Source organism: Clupea harengus, chromosome 2 (genome assembly GCF_900700415.2).
Source record: "Clupea harengus chromosome 2, Ch_v2.0.2, whole genome shotgun sequence".
Taxonomy (NCBI): Eukaryota; Metazoa; Chordata; class Actinopteri; order Clupeiformes; family Clupeidae; genus Clupea; species Clupea harengus.
The window spans coordinates 6320921-6341692 of record NC_045153.1 but is presented as its reverse complement, the minus strand read 5'-3'; the positions used below and the strand labels follow the sequence as shown (position 1 = coordinate 6341692).

At 42.0% G+C, this 20772-nt stretch overlaps 1 protein-coding gene across 1 annotated transcript; it reads left to right on the top strand.

Annotated features, from left to right (window-relative positions):
* Window positions 1-387: 387 nt before the first annotated feature.
* Window positions 388-15370, top strand: LOC116222765 (fibronectin-like). Its single transcript, XM_031577328.2, has 7 exons — window positions 388-604; window positions 2936-3117; window positions 13370-13549; window positions 13724-13763; window positions 14029-14292; window positions 14522-14776; window positions 15084-15370. The coding sequence occupies exons 1-7, from the start codon at window positions 388-390 to the stop codon at window positions 15368-15370; spliced, it is 1425 nt and encodes a 474-aa protein (XP_031433188.2).
* The last annotated feature ends 5402 nt before the right edge of the window (window positions 15371-20772 follow it).

The following is a 20772-nucleotide window of genomic DNA, read 5'->3' as shown; positions in this document are numbered from 1 at the left end:
AACTTGCAGGAGCGGAAAGTGTTGCCGGGTAAACCAGGAAGCGTTGTGGGGGATGCTCCTGGTAGTACAAGTTTTACTTTTGAACAACAGAAGGAGTTGCTATTGTTGCAAATGGCGCACGACAAAATTAAGTGCGAGGCAGAGCAGGATAGGATCAGCTTGGAGCGGGAGAAGTTGAGTTTGCTCAGAGAAGGTAGGTTGAGCAGGGAAGATATGCAAGCGTTAGGTGGAGAGAGGGTTTCTGCACATAGCCGGGTGCCGCATTTTGATCTGGTGGGGAACTTGAAGCTTGTTCCAAAGTTTAATGAGAAGGACCCTGAGACTTTTTTTTCGTTATTTGAAAGAGTGGCGGACGCTAGGGGTTGGCCTGGTGCGGATCGCACGGTTATGTTACAGTGCGTACTGACCGGGAAGGCGCAGGAGGCATATGCAGCGTTGTCGGTGACGGATAGTGTGAGTTATAAATCGGTGAAGGAGGCGGTGCTTAAGGTCTATGAGATGGTGCCGGAGGCCTATCGTCAGCGGTTCAGGGAGGGTAGGAAAGAGGACAAGCAGTCCTACCTGGAGTTTGCACGAGAGCTGGTGATTACTTTTAATCGTTGGCGTACAGCTTCTAGTGTAGGAAACTTTGAGGAGTTATGCGACCTGGTCCTACTGGAACAGTTTAAAAGTTCAGTTCCCTGTCCTATTGCCACCTATATAACGGAACAACAGTCAAAAACAGTGGGTGAGGCAGCTGCATTAGCAGATCAGTATGCTTTGACACACCGCAGTGACTGGGTAAAGGTGCCTAGTGGGCCTAGGGAAGGTGCAGTTGGGCGTGGAGTTTGGTCTGTGGGGTCAGGCATGCCTGAAGTGAATGGGGCAAATTGGCGTGACGTAGAGAGAGTGTGTCACTTTTGTGGGAAAAAGGGGCATGTGAAAGCGGACTGCTATGCTCTTAAGAACCGGAGTAAACCGATGAGTGTAGAGTCGGCTGCGTTATCCGCTCCAGTGGTAAGGGTGGTTCCGGATCAACATTCTCATCGGGTGTGTGAGAAAGGTCCTGGTGATTATTTGCCTTTTGTCTCAGCCGGTTTCGTTTCCTTGACGAGAGACAGTGAGAAGGTGCCGGTTAAAATCCTAAGAGATACCGGCGCATTAAGCTCATTTATTCTGGCATCAGTTCTCCCTTTCTCAGAGCAGTCTGATACTGGCGAGACGGCACTGGTACGGGGTATGGGATTGTCTGTGGTGTCTGCTCCAGTGCACCGACTGCAGCTGTTCTCAGATTTGGTGCAGGGGGAAGTGTGCCTCGCAGTGCGCCCGGCGTTTCCGGTGGAAGGAGTCCAGCTTGTTCTTGGGAATAGGCTAGCTGGTGGGCATGTATGGTCGGATGTTCCTCCAAGCACGGTGGTGGGTTCTCCCCCTCGGTGAGTGGCAGTGACGGAGAGGGAAGAGTCTCATGGTTTGATCCGGCAGGTTAAGATGAAGGAGTGTCTGTATATCAGGCGTGTGTGTGTGTAAGGTAGTGTCTGTGCGTCAGGCATGCTGGGGTGTGAGTTAGTGTCTGTTCATCAGGCAAGTAAGGTAGGGTCTGTGTATCAGTCCTGCTGGGGTGTGAGTTAGTGTCTGTTTATCAGGCAAGTAAGGTAGGGTCTGTGCATCAGGCCTGCTGGGGTGTGAGTTAGTGTCTTTATCAGGCATGTTGGTGTGAAAGGTGTTGTCTGTGATTCAGGCATATCAGGGCTACCCAGGCCCTGTTGGGTGGTGCTTGTGGCTTGGTGTTATTTTTTTTTACTTGTGTGGTGTTAATCTCTCCTCTTCCTCATGCAGGGTACTAACAGGATCCTGGTGCTGCGGTTGAGGGGGGGTGTTGCTCACAGGTGGAACAGCCGTTCTGGAAAAGTTTATTTTTGTTGTCGTGGTTCCGGTTAGAACCCCTTTCTTATGGGGGGGGGTGTGACGACCCCGCCTCTTCTGGTGGCTGGGAGAGCTACTTGTCTTTGTATTACAGATGCCCCGCAGGTGTGGCCAGCTCGTTCGTTATTGGGAACACCTGGGTCTGCTACTATAAGAGCACCGCCCACGGATTTCATGGGAGATTCAGAGAGAGAGAGAGATCGCGTGGAAACCTTGCTCCCTACTGCTCGTCTTGGGAAATGATCATCGCTCCGTACCTATTGAGATACAACATTCCATCTACTGCCCTAGCATGCATACATACACTACAACCTTACTGACTCACTGACTGCCCCATCTCACCGTAGTCTGGCCTGGTAATATACCCTAGTTGCTAAATAAAAGCATACTGTTTGGCGTTAAAACCTGTGTGACTCTCTTTTATTTGGCATGCCTGTGAGCCGGGCATGACAGTGTCACAAAACTAAACGCTGACGATTTGGGCAAGAGCAAGGTAAAAAGGAATGATGAGAACTGTTCAGACTTGTTGTGTATTCATATTGCCACTACAGCTCCCATGATTCTTCAGGTCATGGGGGAACTATAAAGAGGCTGCGCTCTCCTCTTTCACCCTCTTGCACATTGACTCTGCCTTCACTCCACTCTGTGCTCCTGATGAGCAAGGGCTACCTGTTCTTACTAGTTAATAAATACCGGTTACATTAATAGCATCTCCAACGCCTCTTACTTTAATGCGTGCCCCCACCCGGACACAACAAGACTCAACTATGAGTGTGATTTTACGGGTAACCCATGGCGATGTCCATGTCCCAGTGACAGTGTGAACTATAGGTAACCTTTGCCTTAAAGACATTTTAGTATCTGAGAAGCCTTTTAACAGCAGGGCTGCAGAACGGTTACAAAAATCAATGCATGAGCCGCGTTTAATTACTCAGGAAATTAAGTTATGGCAGATAAAGGCTTTTGTATGTGATTTTTGTTACTTAAATGTGGTTAGATAAATATATGCATTAATGTGTTCTGTCTCTTACAGTCAAGGCGTCCAAGTCCTGCTTGACCTGCACTGCCTCCTTCTGTGAGGTCTATGTGAAGCAGCACTACACAGCTCCAGCACTGCAGAGACACACGCTGGTGGACGCCACTGAAGACCTGGAGCAGAGGCTGTGCCAACGACACAACAGAGATCGGGAACTATATTGCAGGACTGACCAGACTGTGTGTGTACACACCATATTATGCTTGTCAATCGAACACAATGGACATGACATAATATCCCAGGCATTAGGGGCATATACAATATTGACTTAGTGGAAAGTATGGACACATATACATTAAGGACCTAGTGGAAAGTATGGACACATATACATTAAGGACCTAGTGGAAAGTATGGACACATATACATTAAGGACCTAGTGGAAAGTCTGGACTTATATACATTAGGGACATATACATTAGGGACTTAGTAAGAACTCTGGACACATATTAGGAATCTATGGTAATTTAAACATTAGGAGTTGAGGACAGAAGCCTTCTTAAAACCGTGATCATGAACTCTGATTGTTGACAAATAGCCTTGTTGATAAACAGCCTTATTGGAAAGTCTCGACTTTTTAGGGACTTAGTAAGAACTCTTTACACATATTAGGAATCTATGGTAATATAAACATCAGGAGTTGAGGACAGAAGCCTTCTTAAAACCGTGATCATGAACTCTGATTGTTGATAAACAGCCTACTAAAACCAATGCAGGTGTTTTGCCTCTATCTGCATCTCCAGCACACACAAGTGATGTGGCCACTTTCTGTGTAAGTCCTTTGGGTTGGGTTAAAATAATTATATGTATGAATGTGTTTTCAATATTTATTGTTTCTAGTTCAATCTTTGGATTAGCACAATTCTTAAGTGACTCTGTGTGCACCCGTATGTGATCAGCAGATAGATGACATCAGGGGGGTAATGACCTGGAGAAGAGGGGTAATGACCTGGAGAAGAGGGGTATTGAGATGGAGAGGAGGGGTAATGAGAAGAGGGGTAATGAGATGGAGAAGAGGGGTAATGAGAAGAGGGGTAATGAGATGGAGAAGAGGGGTAATGAGATGGAGAAGAGGGGTAATGAGATGGAGAAGAGGGGTAATGAGATGGAGAAGAGGGGTAATGAGAAGAGGGGTAATGAGATGGAGAAGAGGGGTAATGAGATGGAGAAGAGGGGTAATGAGATGGAGAAGAGGGGTAATGAGAAGAGGGGTAATGACCTGGAGAAGAGGGGTAATGAGATGGAGAAGAGGGGTAATGAGATGGAGAAGAGGGGTAATGAGAAGAGGGGTAATGAGATGGAGAAGAGGGGTAATGAGATGGAGAAGAGGGGTAATGAGATGGAGAAGAGGGGTAATGAGAAGAGGGGTAATGACCTGGAGAAGAGGGGTAATGAGATGGAGAAGAGGGGTAATGAGATGGAGAAGAGGGGTAATGAGAAGAGGGGTAATGAGATGGAGAAGAGGGGTAATGAGATGGAGAAGAGGGGTAATGAGAAGAGGGGTAATGACCTGGAGAAGAGGGGTAATGAGATGGAGAAGAGGGGTAATGAGATGGAGAAGAGGGGTAATGAGATGGAGAAGAGGGGTATTGAGATGGAGAAGAGGGGTAATGAGATGTAGAAGAGGGGTAATGAGATGGAGAAGAGGGGTAATGAGAAGAGGGGTAATGAGATGGAGAAGAGGGGTAATGAGAAGAGGGGTAATGAGATGGAGAAGAGGGGTAATGAGATGGAGAGGAGGGGTAATGAGAAGAGGGGTAATGAGATGGAGAAGAGGGGTAATGAGATGGAGAGGAGGGGTAATGAGAAGAGGGGTAATGAGATGGAGAAGAGGGGTAATGAGATGGAGAAGAGGGGTAATGAGATGGAGAAGAGGGGTAATGAGATGGACAGAGGTGTAAAAAGTACTGAAATGTTGTACTCAAGTAAAAGTACAATTACTTTGATGAAATTTTACTTAAGTACAAGTAAAATTACCCATCTAAAAATCTGCTCAAGTAAAAGTAAAAAGTAGTTCATTTAAAATGTACTTTAAGTAAAAGTTACTTAGTTACTTTCAACAACTTGATGGGGGCCGCTCCTATATAGTGCAAAAAAGAACAAGGGGTCATAAATCCAATACAAAAACTAGTTATTTTTTATTAAAGGAGAATCTTTAGAAATATAAGTGCAATGACATTAAACATGTCAAACATTAAACATGTCAACACAACATTTAAGAACTTTTGGGAGGACATGTCAAGACATGACAGCTAAAATAAAAAGTTAAAATACCGCTGCCCCACTTAAACTTTGGTTACTTTACTTGTGTCCACCTTCAGAGCATTAGTCTACAAAATTCTTGTTGAGTTTGAGCAGCAGCTGATTTTCAAGATGAGTAGAGTTCATCCGGGCTAGCTTTGCATTGAACAGCAATCCAGCACAGCTGAAGAGTCGCTCGCAGGCGGCCGAGGCAGGTAGGCAAGTATTGAGTTTCAGGGACAGTTTTTTGATATTCTGAAAGGCGTTCAGCAGATCCATATTGACTGAGACACAGGCTAGGTACCCTTCTAACTCCCCTGTGCCTTCTGACCTTCTGGACTTCATTGAGGAAAATAAATCATCTTCATCTGATGAATGTTGTCCAACTTGCTCCAGCCTCCAACATCCGGTCAAGGTGTTGTCTGACATAGACTAGACCTGTAGAATGACAAACAACATTTCTGACAATTAAGTATTGAGCTGCTATCAAGATTCAAGAGTGCATCATAACACAGAAATAGCTATAAATAGCTACTTGAGATGACAGACCTACAGTATACAGAATTATAGCATTATTTTCTATTTCTACATGCATCACAATTCATAATCCTCAATTCTTGCTAACCGGGACCCCTTAGCATGAACATGAAAGACGTGCACGTTGCAAAGCCACCACTTATCGTTATCAATATCTGACTAAACATCGTGATAAATTGCAGATAACGACATACACATTGACTTGTCCAACTGTCTGAAAACGATGGTGTGCGCATTCACATTGTTCTGTTTCAAGGCATGGGAGGCAGCCAAATGATTAGCCTAATATCAGTTTATGTGGTGTATTTCATTGCTGATGACTGATCTGCAGTTTTTAACACAATATGAGAGACTGAACATAATAATTCTATCACCTGAAACGAATGGAAGACAGGAATGGTATTATTAGTTTATTGGATGACCGCTGTCGACGTTAGCATACTCAGGTCGGTTGCAAGTGCTAGCCAAAATTAGGCTACTACCTACTAGTGCCATGAAACGCATATTTTGCTTAATGGAGCAAAGCTAACTAAATGACAAAAACGCTGTCTGAACTACTAATGGAAAGGGACAAATACTGTACTTACCAACACATGCTTGCGCAGATTTGAAGATGAATTGTATAAGCAGAAAGTTCTGACTGACGGATTAGGCACAGTTTACACAGCATATAGCTGTTGCCTCTTTTACGTTGGAAGGCAAACTGCTTGCTGAGATGTGGCCACGGGTTTTCTTCATCTTCTTTAATTTCAACTGGCGGAAAGTTCGGTGCTTCAGCTTGTTGGTGGTCCGCAGCTTGTTGGTAGTCCGCACTATCATCTTCCTCCATATCTATCTCTCGTGACTCGGCACCGTACTGGCGCCTTGCATCGACTCCATCATCCACTCTATGCAGCATCCACCACTGCAGTGAGCATTGTGGTGCGCGATTCCTGCCTTGAACTATGTTTTTTTTTTACTCAGTAACGGATGTAATTTCCAATGTAGCGAAGTACAATACTTCAGTCAAAATCTACTTAAGTAAAAGTAAAATTACCGATTTAAAAAACTACTTAAAAATTACAAAGTACACAAAAAAACTACTCAATTACAGTAACGTGAGTAAAAGTAATTCGTTACTTTACACCTCTGGAGATGGAGAAGAGGGGTAATGAGAAGAGGGGTAATGACCTGGAGAAGAGGGGTAATGAGATGGAGAAGAGGGGTAATGAGATGGAGAAGAGGGGTAATGAGATGGAGAAGAGGGGTATTGAGATGGAGAAGAGGGGTAATGAGATGGAGAAGAGGGGTAATGAGATGGAGAAGAGGGGTAATGAGAAGAGGGGTATTGACATGTAGAAGAGGGGTACAGGTAACCTCACCTCAACGTGGCAAGGGAACACAGCTGCACACATCATCATCTATTTAATCGCTGTTTCATTCATTAATGAAGTAATAGTTGTTACTTCAGTTTTCCGTATTCTTATGGTACTTGTAAAAATGGCTCTGGACTTATTTACCATTTAATATGTTATTTTCCCTTTTCATGCTGAAGGACTCTTAATTTGTTATTAGCAGCACCAACGTCATGCCTGAGAGAGAACGCACATTGTTATACTTTACTGTGTCGCGCTATTGAAGCAGCAATTCCGTTCCTTTCATGTGTTGAGACCAAGAAACCCCTTTAGTTCGACGTGTGCGTCTATGAAAGATGTAAGTTCTCTACTGTGATGTTGATTCCATATACTAAGCAGTGTTATATGTTTAGAGATGTTTATTATTTATTAGGGATGCACCGATACCACTTTTTTACAAACCGATACGAGTACGAGTATTTTTATTTGTGTACTTGCCGATACCGATACTTCTTAGATTTGGTCTCCATGAAAGTGCAATTAATGTTTACATGTTTGTGAGCCTTATCTAGTCATTTTACATGCTTAGTGATACCGTGAGCTGACTAGCCTGTTGAGTTAACATGTCAGTGTAGTTACGTACCTACTAATTTGTATTTACATGTTTGTGAGCCTTATCTAGTCATTTTACATGCTTAGTGATACCGTGAGCTGACTAGCCTGTTGAGTTAACATGTCAGCGTAGGGCTACGTAGTAGCTGTGAACTTATTGTTTTCCCCTTTCTACTTTGTTCCAGAACCACACATACTCCACACACACCTTAACCACACACTGTTATAACACACTGGTTGCTTGCAACATACTGAATATCTCTGTTAGAGAATTCCTGTATTCCTGATTCGTTTCCAATACAAAGTGGTTGCATCAAATCTCGCTTCATCATTGCCTCATCTCCAGCGTGCACCTCTCCTGCCCTGAACATCTTGGCCTTGAAGTGGTGTTCTGGCCGACACTCAGGATTGTGTGTGATGATAGAATAAGAACAGCCCCTATACAGTCCTACTCTACCTATACAGTTCTACCCATCTACTAACCCTCACCCACAGTACTTATTTTATTTAGTGCTATTGCATGCCTTAAAAGACCTTACAATTGGTGTATGATGGAGGGCTGTAGCCTTTCGCTTTCAAGGGTTGGGGCACAAAGTGTTACAAATCAGCGAGGGAAAGCCTTTTGTTTCGATTCCAGCATTTAACCAACAGGAGGTAGGCTATCTGTGTAGCCTACACTTTAATTGAAAGGACTTTAATCCTGCGTTCAAGACAACTAGGAACCCGTTGTTTCCTAGTTCCAACTCGGAGAAGCGCACCGGAACGCAATAGAGTATGGGAGTTGACGGGAAGTTTGTAGTTTTTAGTGTTACCATTTTTTTTTCATCTCATCGGGATTTATTTTTGTATATTGACCAACGGACTATACATGATCTCTTATAATGCTGTTAATGTGTCATGGTGACATAATTTGGCTGAAATGATATGACTATAAAGTCCGAATTGGGGAATTTTAAGTAGGAAAAAAACGAACTCAGAGTTGAATGCGGCATAAGACTGCAGTGAAATCGAAAGTAAGAAAATTCGGAAATCTAAGAACTGCGTCGCCATTTTGACAACTGGAATCACAACGCCTAGTTGAGAGGTAAGGATCGCCTACAATTGGTGTGAAAAAAGAGAGTTTTGGGTGTATTTTACATTAGGTAAGTTAAATGAAATCTTACTGTGTCACAGCAGGACGGAAACTACCCCAAATAGGGTAATTGACCTGTTTTTTTTTAAATCTGCAGGTAGGATTAACCTTTATTTCAGAAAACGCCAGGCCTTCTCGCAAACATTACCCGGACCTCAACGAACACGCATTTTCCATCGCAGTCGTGTCGGGTAATCGAATGTGGACTAAATTAATATTATATTGAGTAAAAAAAAAACTCTTATTAAAGACACTGGACACTTGACGTTAGACTGGGCTGTTTTTACTTGGCCGTTATGGCGACCATATTGTAAGGTGACCAGATTTCTGAGACAAAATCCGGGGACATTTTTTTTAGTTCAGACCCGTTAACACTTTCAAAACATATCATGTTTTTGTCTTTGTAATCGAAAAACGGGGACACTGACTGGGCCCTTATTCATAAAAGCAGTTTATCTTACCTTTGTTCTTGTAAATCGCAAGGGGAATGTCAAACAAAGAGTTTTCTTCTTAAAACTAATCACAAAGTGGCTGAAATGAAGAGTAGTAAAGGTAACAACCTTTTGCCAGATAATAAGAACCAATATCAGTGTAAGACGTAAGCGGGAAGCGCAACTGGATGTACGGAAAGCGAGTTCAAGGAGTATTTTCTTGCTTTCAAGTGGTTTAATTTATTGACAAGTTGCCAACTACCTCTCAATAGTAACCCAGACTAATGAAACTGAAATGTCATAGTACTGTAGTTAGTATCACTGCTAATGTTAAAAAGTAGAGCTGGCATTCTAGAACATCTTTGAGCTCTGAGCTAGAGCTTGTCCCCCTGGCTGCTGGCTGGCTTGCTTGAGCCCGTGGCGTGTTGGCTATGCAACTAAACGTTTGGTCATTGTTTTCTTTCTTTCTTTTTTTAATTTGTCTGTTAGGTCACAGTGAAAACCGGGGACAGCTCCAGCCGGAGACAGGCCACCAAAAACGGGGACGTCTGGTCACCTTACCATATTGGCAGTGCCAGAGAGCAGGTACGGTAAATGGTAGCACAAAAACCCGCGGGCCGAATGGGGTTCGATTACGGCCGCCTGACTCGCCGAACTGTGGTGTTGAATCCAGGTCCAGGTCCGGACCGAGTGTAATGTGCTGCCTGTTTATGAATCGGACCGCTTCCGTCCCGGACAATAAAACACTCTTTGGCACGCATTTAGCCCGATACCACAAACCCGAGTGAGCAGGTGCCGCTTACCTTCGGTTTAGTGTGAAAACCTGCTCCCTACAAGTTAACTATACAGGTTTACTGCCATGTCTGACTTAAAACAATGTCCTTGATGATTAAGTTGCTACTACAGGCATTAGGCATACTGTGCTTTTGAAAAATGATTATTAATTATGTAAAACTGCAAATAACAATGCCTTCTATTGATTAGACACATTTGTCATATATGTTTCACTGGTTTTATTAAGTGTGTAATATAAAAAAAGCTCAACAGTCACCAGTAGATATGTAAATGTAGGTATTTACATGATACAATATTTTGGAAAATATTTTTTATATTTACAATTAGGGTATTCTTTATTCTAGTGTCAGTTAAATAGAACTACAAAAAATCACCACTGTTAGGCTCAGCCTTTTTTATATAAATGTTTTTACTGAATGTAATTTATTCAGGTTATGTGCTGTGGTTATCAGTAAACCTTCGGCTGGCACATATGGGTTGATGTAAATCTGGGCCGAGTAAACACGCACGGCATCGGTGCTACTGCATTCATTCAGAGAATAAACAATGGAACAGTCTAGCGTGCAGGTCTGCGTCATTGAAAAGGTCCCGCCTCCAAATTCTACGATTTTTTTTTTTAAAGGTCACACATTGATATTAACTCGCCGTCTTTCTCTTGGTTCAGTTTAGTCCAGTCAGCTTTACTGGCATCAATAAAAACTATAACTTATTAATTAATGACAGGACTTTAATCCCGTGTTCAAGACAACTAGGAACACGTTTTTTCCTAGTTCCAACTCTGAGAAGTGCACCAGAACGCACAATTTATAGATTAGGCCTATTAATATCATTAGAATTGTATTAGGCCAAGTGTTTACAGACACATTTCAGCTCAACAGCTAATCAATTACACCCCGTTCTCCTTAAATATGTTGATGGCTGGAGTAGTTCATTGCTTAGTCCGAGCCACTTCCTTTGGTTTTCCCTTTACACAGCCAGGACTAACACTGGAGGGTGTTTTGTGAGTGCACATAACTACACAATAAACAGCAGCAGGATTGGGACGAGGAAAGGTGTATTGCATTGTCATCAAGGACTGCATCTTTAAAGCCAAGTGTAATGTAAGTCATCTATAGGCTTTGTAACCTTGATAAGGGTAAAGCAACACTAGCATTTTTGCTTTCCTCAGTCATTCCAAACAGTCATAATTTGATAATGTCACTTCTACATCTTACATAAAAATTGTAAAAATAATACAAACATTTTCAAAGCAAAAGAATATTTTCAAAGATGCTCCAACATCAACCTTTACCGTTGCATCCCCGTTATTGCCTGTCTTTGAATTTTGATTTTTCCGTTTTGTTTAATTTATTGAGGACTTTTTTTTAAGCTGAAAAAGTTTTTAAAACATTTACATCATGGACATTATTTTTCAATCAAGATTATCTTTTTTTTGACAGCGGTTCCCTTTGGTATCCCTTCAACATCCTAAGATCTCAAATCTGTTTGGGTTGATGGGGACTGAGAGGAACATGGCGGTTTTAGCCTACGTACAGAAAACAAAATTATGTAAAATGTGTCTTTTAAAGGCACAGTGTGTAGATTTCAGTGGCATCTAGTGGTGAGTACCCTTCCCTTTGCAATGGTGCAACATGGCAGACTCTGAGGAAGAGCACCCGCTCCCTATCTAGATACGAAGGTTTAATTCTAAACTAACGAAAACACTACAATTCATAGTTACAGGTAGTTATACACTAATAAAAAACATAATTATGAATACTATATTCAATTTCTACTAATAGATGCCATTAAAAACTACACACCTATAATGTCTTCTTAATAGTGCTATTTACGTAACTAAAATGGAATTGAATAATTATTGACTACTATATGTGCTGTAATAATGTGTTTATGGGTTTCTGAGGCAGGCAACTTATCTAATGTATTTCATTGCTACGCTGTTATTTTCTTTGGCTGATCACTTAATCCAAATGCCTTTTGATTGTAGCATACAGTGGCTAACGTAATGCAATGACTTTTATGTGACATGTGTTTACATAGTTGTTTTTGACCGCAGAACTCTTGGTCTTGCCATGACTCCAACATGAGTTACCCTAACCTGACGGACGTTGGTCACAGTATGGCAGAGAGTCCTCTTCATTGTGAGGGTCAAGATGCCGTCTTTGCAGCCAAAGAGAGAAACGTAAGGGAGATGGAGAGAGAGGATCCCAACATAAGACCCCAGAGAGATTTTAAGAGTGGGGAAACCCAATCTGAAGAGAATGATTGGGAGGTCCCCTCTACAGACGATCCACTAGGTGAAGGTGTGGGTCCTGGTGGTCGAAGGTGAGAGTAACAGAAACCGTGTTCACCAGAGAAATGCAAAGGTATCCGAAAGTGTCTTCTTTGTACATCACTATAGTAACCTATTCTCAGAATGTACATCACTATAGTAACCTAGCATTCTCAGAATGTATATCACTATAGTAACTTAGTATTCTCAGAATATAGATCAATATAGTCTAATGATATGTGTATAATGATACAGCCTCATTTTTTTTTTACAACCTCATTGACATTGACAGACTTTCACCAGTACCCAGTGTATGTTCCATGAAGAGTGACCGGTCAATGCATCATCCACCTGATTTTACAGGAGAAAGTAAACACACTAGGTATTCATATTACATCTCGTATAACAACTTGCTTTAGTATTTAACAAATGGATCTTTTATAATCTTCATCACATACCATTCATTCTAATTAATGTAATCTTCATCTTGTCACAAGGGTTGATTTGGACAAACCAGACTCTCTGAGTAGTAGGTCTTCATCATGTAAGCTCTCAGATGATTCCACTCCTGTTGACGAGGCTTCTAGGTATGTGTGGAAAAACATCTAAATGTGAATAATGAATGGTTTCCCTTTCCTATCTAAATTCACCAAACAAAGGCTGACGTTGTGTTTTCTGACAATAATAGTATGATGGTTCAGATGAAATGCAATTTCTGTCATTAAAAACCTTGTAAATGTTTTGTCCGTTATCAGTGTGATTTTATCGGTAACCCATGGCGATATCCATGTCCCATTTCAGTGTGACCGTGTGACGTTGATCATACTTTTTTTTCTTCTTCTTGAGAACATTTTTCATACCCATGTCTAGACCGCATCCGAGAAGCCTATTAACCACAGGGCTGCAGACATTTTACAAAGTCAATGTGTTTAATTACGCTCAGGAAATTACGTTATAGCTTTTGTATGTGATCTTTGGTACTTACATGTGGTTAGGTAAATATATGCTTTAATATATTCTATCTCTTACAGTCAACACATAACTGAACCCACGGGTGTTCCCTGTGATGTTTGCCCAAAGGGGGCTTACAAGTCCTGCTTGACCTGCGCTGCCTCCTTCTGTGAGGTCCATGTGAAGCAGCACTACACAGCTCCAGCACTGCAGAGACACACGCTGGTGGACGCCACTGAAGATCTGGAGCAGAGGCTGTGCCAACGACACAACAGAGATCGGGAGATATATTGCAAGACTGACCAGACTGCAATATGTTTATCATGCTTGATAACCGAACACAATGGACATGACATAATATCCCAGGCAGAACATCAGGTAGATACTGCTGCCATAAATATATATATATGCATGACATCACTACAAATATTAAATGAAAGGAAATGTTCAATGTAACATTCTTATGCTCTTTCTTATACTCAGCGTCTGCAAATAAATAAACCAGAGATGGAAAATAAGACAGGTAAACAAAGTTGCATTTACTAAGTACACTTTACACATCTATTGTAATTTATGATCAAGAATGACTGAAATGATTTAAAAGCACTTTAAAATGTCGCTGGTCATTACACTGATTTTAATTAATTCAATTAAAGGATAATTATAGTTTATGTGTGACATGTATTGTGATTTCCTGTGGCTCAACATGTAGAACAGGGTAATAACAACATTAATGAGTTTAAATCCGATAAAAGGTTCCTGACCATTGCACTGATCTTCATTCCCAGCTGTTCCTCCTCCTGGGCCCATTGAGTTCACCTCAGTGAAGCCAGACTCCGTGTGTCTGAGCTGGGGACCTCCTGAGGGGCTGGCTGGACCCCACAGATTCAGGGTCACATGGTCGGGTGAAGGCAGCCAGGAGCACCTTCAAGTGCAAGACCTGAAACTAGATGTTCAGGGACTCACTCCAGGAGAGGAGTACCTGTTTACTGTGGCCACCCTCAGTGATGATGGCAGACTGAGTTCATGTGTGTCTGCAACTGTCTGCACAGGTTTGGTTCTGGAACTTTATTCATACAGTAGATACTGTATAGAGATAGCTGTCAGAGTAGGATAAGGAGTCATTGAAATTAAATTAATATGTGATGCAAAACCTGGTGTCTGATTAAAGTTATTGTGATAACTCCAAAGAACTAATAACCCTACCAGCTGTTTTGGAACATTGTTTAAATCTAAAGATACCTCAGTTAAATACTGAAATATTTTATTTTCTATGTCTAGATATTCCTCCACCCGGGTGTCTTACTGTGGCTGTGGATCTCACATCAGTGTCCGTGACGTGGAGCAAACCGGAGGGAGTTGTTCAGGCCTCTTACCTACTGACCCTCTACAGAGATGGAGAATGTCTAAACACCGTTTCCATCAGATCTCTTCAACACCGTTATGAGTTTGAAATGAAGGCAGAATACACCATCAGTGTTTCCACAGTACTAAAAGGAGGCCAAAGCAAGCCCATCTCTAAAACCATCACAACAAGTATGGCACTCTTGGCTTGGAGTTTCTCCATTCCTGAACATCTGATTGTTTTAGTTCAGATACTTATCCATTTTCAATGATCAAAAGTACAGTCAGAGATGAGAGCAAGATATTATGCACCTCCATTCAATCCAAACAAGCCTGTGCTGTTCGCCCCAGAAGCATATGCATGCATACACACATGTACACATAAAAGTCATCTTTCCTGAAAACAATGGCTCAATATCAGACACCTGAGACATATTTCAGAATGTGTTGTGAGATTAAATTGTGTTCATCACTCATGCATGTTGTGTTGTCATCACAGGTTATCCAGTCCCAGAGAAGTTGACTGTGAGCTCCGTGACTCCAACATCTGCTAATCTTAGCTGGAGCCTTCATCAGGGGATGGAGCAGTTTCCACACAGCTTCCCGATCTCCTACCACAGTGAAGAGACTGAACTACAGACCACCTCTACAGAGTCATGCAGCACAACTCTTACAGGCCTGACGCCAGGCACTAAATATACTGTCACTGTCTGCTGTGAGCTCAGAGATGGGGGGAGGAGTCAGGCTGCTACACTCGTCATCAAAACAGGTGAGAAATTAGACTAAATGATCTATGTGAAATAACTACAAGTTATATGATTTCCCACTTTTTCCTTGTATTTATTTAAAAAGCATGACATTCTTATCGTCGACATGTATCTTTCCCTTGCTTCTGGCTGCTTTCATTACCCGTACCTTGTCGGCGTAGTTCAGAAACTTCATTACCACCAACGGTGCCATGTTAGAAAAGGGAAATGGTTAGTGGTGCATGCAAGACCCTGTGTGTCTGTTAAGCAATCCTAACGATAACCCTTAGATGGTGTGGCGAAGCCAACTACCAACTAACCATGAAAATATATGAACAGTTACGTTCGGTAAACAAAACAGATGAAACACATGAACAATGACATATGTAAACAGTCTTATGCTTAGCCAGGTTGTGAGTAAGCTACGATAGCTAAATGCCCAGTTAATGTCGAATTTACCAGTCCTTTGGAAAAAGGGGTCGTGCTGGCGAATTCGATGTTGATGAGGCAGAGAAGAGATGAAGATGTCCCTACATGGAGAAAGTTGTCCTTGCTGTGATGTCTTTGTTTCAGTGCAGTTTAGCTCGGAGGATTTAATCGCTCGGAACGTTGCAGGTCTCAGCGGATTATGTTGTCGTGCTTCGTTCCCGTTGCAGAGTTAGCTAGTAGGTCTATTGTTAGCTGCTTTCGCTAAACTTACTTTGTCTCAATTAGCAGTTTGTTGACTAATGAGAAATCTTAGGCGTTTGTTGGCCATAAGACAGAAGTGAAAGTGTTCTCTTTGTTGCGAGAGAACAAAGAGAGAAGGTCTTCACCGGTTGACAGTGGAAGGAGAGAAATGCTGCAGGCGATGCCTGAGTTGAGAGGAAAGGTGTGTTCCTGGGGATGCCAGCGGAGAGAGAGATCAAAAAGACGCAACTGGTGGTCTCGTAGTACAGTTCAGAGGGCGTGCTTTAGAATGGCATCCGGTTACAGTTACAGTCATGGCTGACTGTTGACGTAGGTTCCTGATTAAACCATATGCACGTTACTGATTAAAGTCAAACACAATGGACGAATTCCAGGTGTACCTACAACAGAATGTGTTCTGAGATTAAATTGTATTCATCACTAATGCATGTTTTGTTGTCATGACAGGTTATCCAGTCCCAGAGAAGTTGACTGTGAGCTCCGTGACTCCAACATCTGCTAATCTTAGCTGGAGCCTTCATCAGGGGACGAAGCGGTTTCCACACAGCTTCCTGATCTCCTACCACAGTGAAGAGACTGAACTACAGACCACCTCTACAGAGTCATGCAGCACAACTCTTACAGGCCTGACGCCAGACACTAATTATACTGTCACTGTCTGCTGTGAGCTCAGAGATGGGGGAAGTAGTCAGGCTGCTACACTCCTCATCCAAACAGGTGAGAAATGAGACAAAAATGATCTATGTGAAATAAATACTAGTTATCATAATACTATGATTATTTCCTACTTCTTTCCTTGTATTTATTCTATAAAAAATAGGCATTAAAGGTTGTCCCTGGTTCAGTAAATTCAGTTGTCCCTGGTTGAGTAAATGTGTGTAAATGGCAAAAGTTGAATAGTGCTCAATTGAAGACCTTTTGGGTAGGGATGCACCGATACCAGTATCGGTATCGGTGCCGATACTTCGTTAAAATACTCGTACTCGTTGTTGAATTGCCGATACCAAGCACCGATACCACTCATCAGTATTTCACTGCATCAAACTGGCGGGCTATGCTGACACAAAATGTGATTTATTGTCCTACCTGTCCTACCATTCTCTGCCAGACTAGTAAGTAGCTTATTTGCCGTCTTGTGTTGCATTTGCTTGATGTTTGACTGTGTTAGGAAAGTTTGTCATAGTGTCAAAGTATTTCAGTATACAGGTTTCGCTAAATTTAGCTGCTAGCATCTCGTTAGCGATTAGCAATTCCGTTGTGCTGCCTTAACGGCGATTTGGGCTCATTTTAAGATAAATGACGACGACAGGAGTAAGGCACAGTGTAAGATCTGCACTGCTACGGTGTCGAGGGGCGGAAAGGAAAGTACTCTGTTTAACACAAGCAATTTGATTAAACATCTGAAGACGCACCATAGTGCTAAGTACACAGAGTTCACTGATGCTAGTGGCGCAAGACCGAAGCAAACAATCTTAACTGACGTCTTGCAAAAGAAAAACCGCGCACGCACACACAGAGAGAGAGAGGTAGAGAGAAAGACTGTGCCACATAGGTTAAGTGATTGTTTGTGTACTTGAGCAGGAGATTCTTCTGATCAGGGGCGTCGTAAGGCCTATTTTAGGGGGGCTGAAGCCCCCCTAAAATGTTCTTCAGACCCCCCCAAATCATTTGGCATTATTGGCTTAAAAAATAAATAAATAATTAATTAAACTATTGTTTCTGACACGGACAAGTTATTTATAACTCTAACATGCTACTTCGGTGCGTGCGTTCTGGTTTGTATGTTTACTCCCCCTTCAAATTATAATCCAATAGCCTTTCATCATACTTTACGATATAAACCCCGGGCACTAGTACCGTCTCTCGTCAACGACAGCCAGTATTATAGACAAGGAGTTCAAAGTAAATGATGCACGGAGTGAAATTGTAAGTACAAGAAGTTACAGAATGTGGCTATCTGTAGTTGTTAACGAGTGTTACCTGCTTTAGGTTTACCTGATATGAGGCAAATGAAAGCGAATATTGTAGTGGGCTATGTTAAAACTAAGCTAGCTTGCTACTTTGTTAGAAACTGTCACCAGTTAGCAAGAGTGTGAACGAGTGAATTCGAAATACAAGAAATAACTATCGACATCTCTGTATTCTTTGCATTGATATATCTCTCTAGTATTTCAAAACAATATTATCAGTCCCTATAGAATGTTTTTTATTTATAATCAGTTAATGCTAGTGAAAACTAAGTGTCATAGTGTCCCTCATAATGCTATTGTACCAGTATATCATCCAATTCATTGACCAGATGGATATAAGAACATTCTTTAGGAGAGGTGGCAGCTCCGCCCAGTCAGATGAGAGAGAGAAGCAGGAGATTGACAGGGCTGAAAGAGCCGGTGTGATGGAGGTTAGTGGTCTACAGGTCTAGAAGGAAATGAGTGGAGTTTTTTTATTTTCTTCTACTGTGGTATTGTTGTCAGGCCTAGGCTACTCCAAGGGTTAGCCTAAACTAGATTATTACATGATATTTTTATGCCAAGTCATAAAATTGGCTTCTGGATTTCGATCAGTTAATGTTTCATTGTTTGAACTTATCTTAAAGGGTCATGCAGAAGGAGAGGCTGAGGCAGAGAGTCAGAGAGAGGAAGAGACAGACCAAGCAGCTGCAGCAACTAATGATTTAGGTGAAAAAGACACAGGGCCCAGACAGGTTAAGCTGAAGAGCTACCCACAGGACAGCTTTGGTGCTCAGAACAGGTCATTTCACCACAGCTGGTATATTTGTGTTGTCAAATTTCACTATGACCCTGTCATTCTGTCTCTTGTGTTATCATATACTGAATGCAAGCAAAACTACAGAGCAAAATCACACTCTTTCTGATTAAACCAATCTATGAACGGTCTGAAACAATGGATATCCGCGGCCCCAAATGGGCCTTAAAAAAAAAAAATTGCCGCGCGCAAACATGCCACTCCCCTTGGGGCTAAGCCCCCCCTTTCTTTGAATCCTAGAAACGCCCCTGCTTCTGATCCTTTTGTAACTGAAATGTGCTCTTGTGCTAATCCAGTAATAGTTCTGTTCACTTTTTGTTAAGCAGACTGTGTTGTTAACTATGCAGCAAATTGAATTGCCTTTATCTGATTATATTTGCATTTTGTCTAATGTGATGATATTGTCTGTTTGAAGGCTTTTTTTGTGTGTTAAAACCAGAAAGCTCTGTTTATTTTTGGCTTGGGATAGCCTTCTGTTAATTTTGTACTATAGGCTTGACATAATCTGCAGAGGATAAAATAAAATCTGCCTCCAAATTAATTGCACTTTCATGGAGACCAAATCTAAGAAGTATCGGTATCGGTACTCGGTATCGGCAAGTACACAAATAAAAATACTCGTACTCGTATCGGTTTGTAAAAAAGTGGTATCGTGCATCCCTACTTTTGGGTACTGACAGTGAAATTGATGAAACGCCAAATCCTTGATGAAACGCCAAATTTGTTTCCTTGGTACATGTTAGCTTGTAGGAAGTAAGAGACTTGGGAAGACGGCTTTTCGAAAGAATCAGTATATTCACTTGCGTAGCCCGGTAAACTTGGATGTTACAATCACATAAGATTACTCTTCAACATTCTTACAGAAATACCTAGTTTATACTATAGGGTAGAATTAACATATCAACACATTTCAGTTATCCACATGTATCTGTCTGGAGATAAGCTTTGGCCCTTTGGTAGGAGGGGGATTAATGAAGTGTTTGGGGTCTCTGATGTGGGTGAACTTGAAGTCTTTCCATGGGGGGGGGGGTCTGGGACTCTAGTTCAGGATGAGGTCTATCTAGTTTATGCTAGATAAAGGTGTGAATGCTAGGCAGAGGGGTCTAGTTGACCATGGACTATCTAAATGCTAATATGCCTGGCTCCAACCATCTGGTCATGGCTGTTAGATAAAGACTAGGAATCAAGTGTAAATGCCCTGGCTCCAGACCCCTGGTGATTACTTAAACTAAGAGTGGGGGTCTATTTGACATGGCCTGGTACAACGCTTAAATAGTTATACTTTCAATATCATGTAAACCATATGGACATGGTTTAAATGTATTTTCTGTAGCTCAACCGGTACCGGTACTACCCAGAGACATTATAAGAGGAGATGGATAACTTGTAACTGGAAGCCCCACCCTGTATTACAAAGAGCAAATCACATTGTCAGAAAAGGATAACTGGCGTTTCGCCTCACCTGAATGTTCTGTTTACATCCACCGTTACCATAGCAATATCTGCCCTGTGAGATTTGGGGTATGCTCAGTGAGCAAATCAACCCAAACAAGTATTTCTAAAACCTTGAACTTGAGTGGTTGAAGAAAAAATGTTAATGCCATTTGTGTCAGATTTAAACGCAGTGATGTACTCTAAATGTCTGTTTCACCATCCTATGTGGAGTTTTGGATCTCCCCCCATTAATTTAGATAGGAGCCTGGTCTCTCCCATTAATTTAAATAGGAGCCTGATCTCTCCCATTAATTTAGATGGGAGCCTGATCTCTCCCATTCATTTAGATAGGAGCCTGATCTCTCCCATTAATTTAAATAGGAGCCTGATCTCTCCCATTAATTTAGATGGGAGCCTGATCTTGTTTGTCCTAAATAGCTGCCTGGCGGCATTGCCAAGATGGCTGCCAAGTGGTGAAACTTGCCTCTTTGTAATAGGACTTTGTAATAGAAACACCAAGGTCATGGGTTGAATTCCCAGAAACTCTAATCT

Excerpts from the sequence above, each read along its gene's own strand:
- LOC116222765 (XM_031577328.2), top strand. The coding sequence starts at position 388 with ATGTTACAGTGCGTACTGACCGGGAAGGCGCAGGAGGCATATGCAGCG. Across the intron at positions 3,118-13,369 it reads ATTGCAGGACTGACCAGACT|GGGGCTTACAAGTCCTGCTT; the intron begins GTGTGTGTACAC and ends GTTTGCCCAAAG. Across the intron at positions 13,764-14,028 it reads AGAGATGGAAAATAAGACAG|CTGTTCCTCCTCCTGGGCCC; the intron begins GTAAACAAAGTT and ends CTTCATTCCCAG.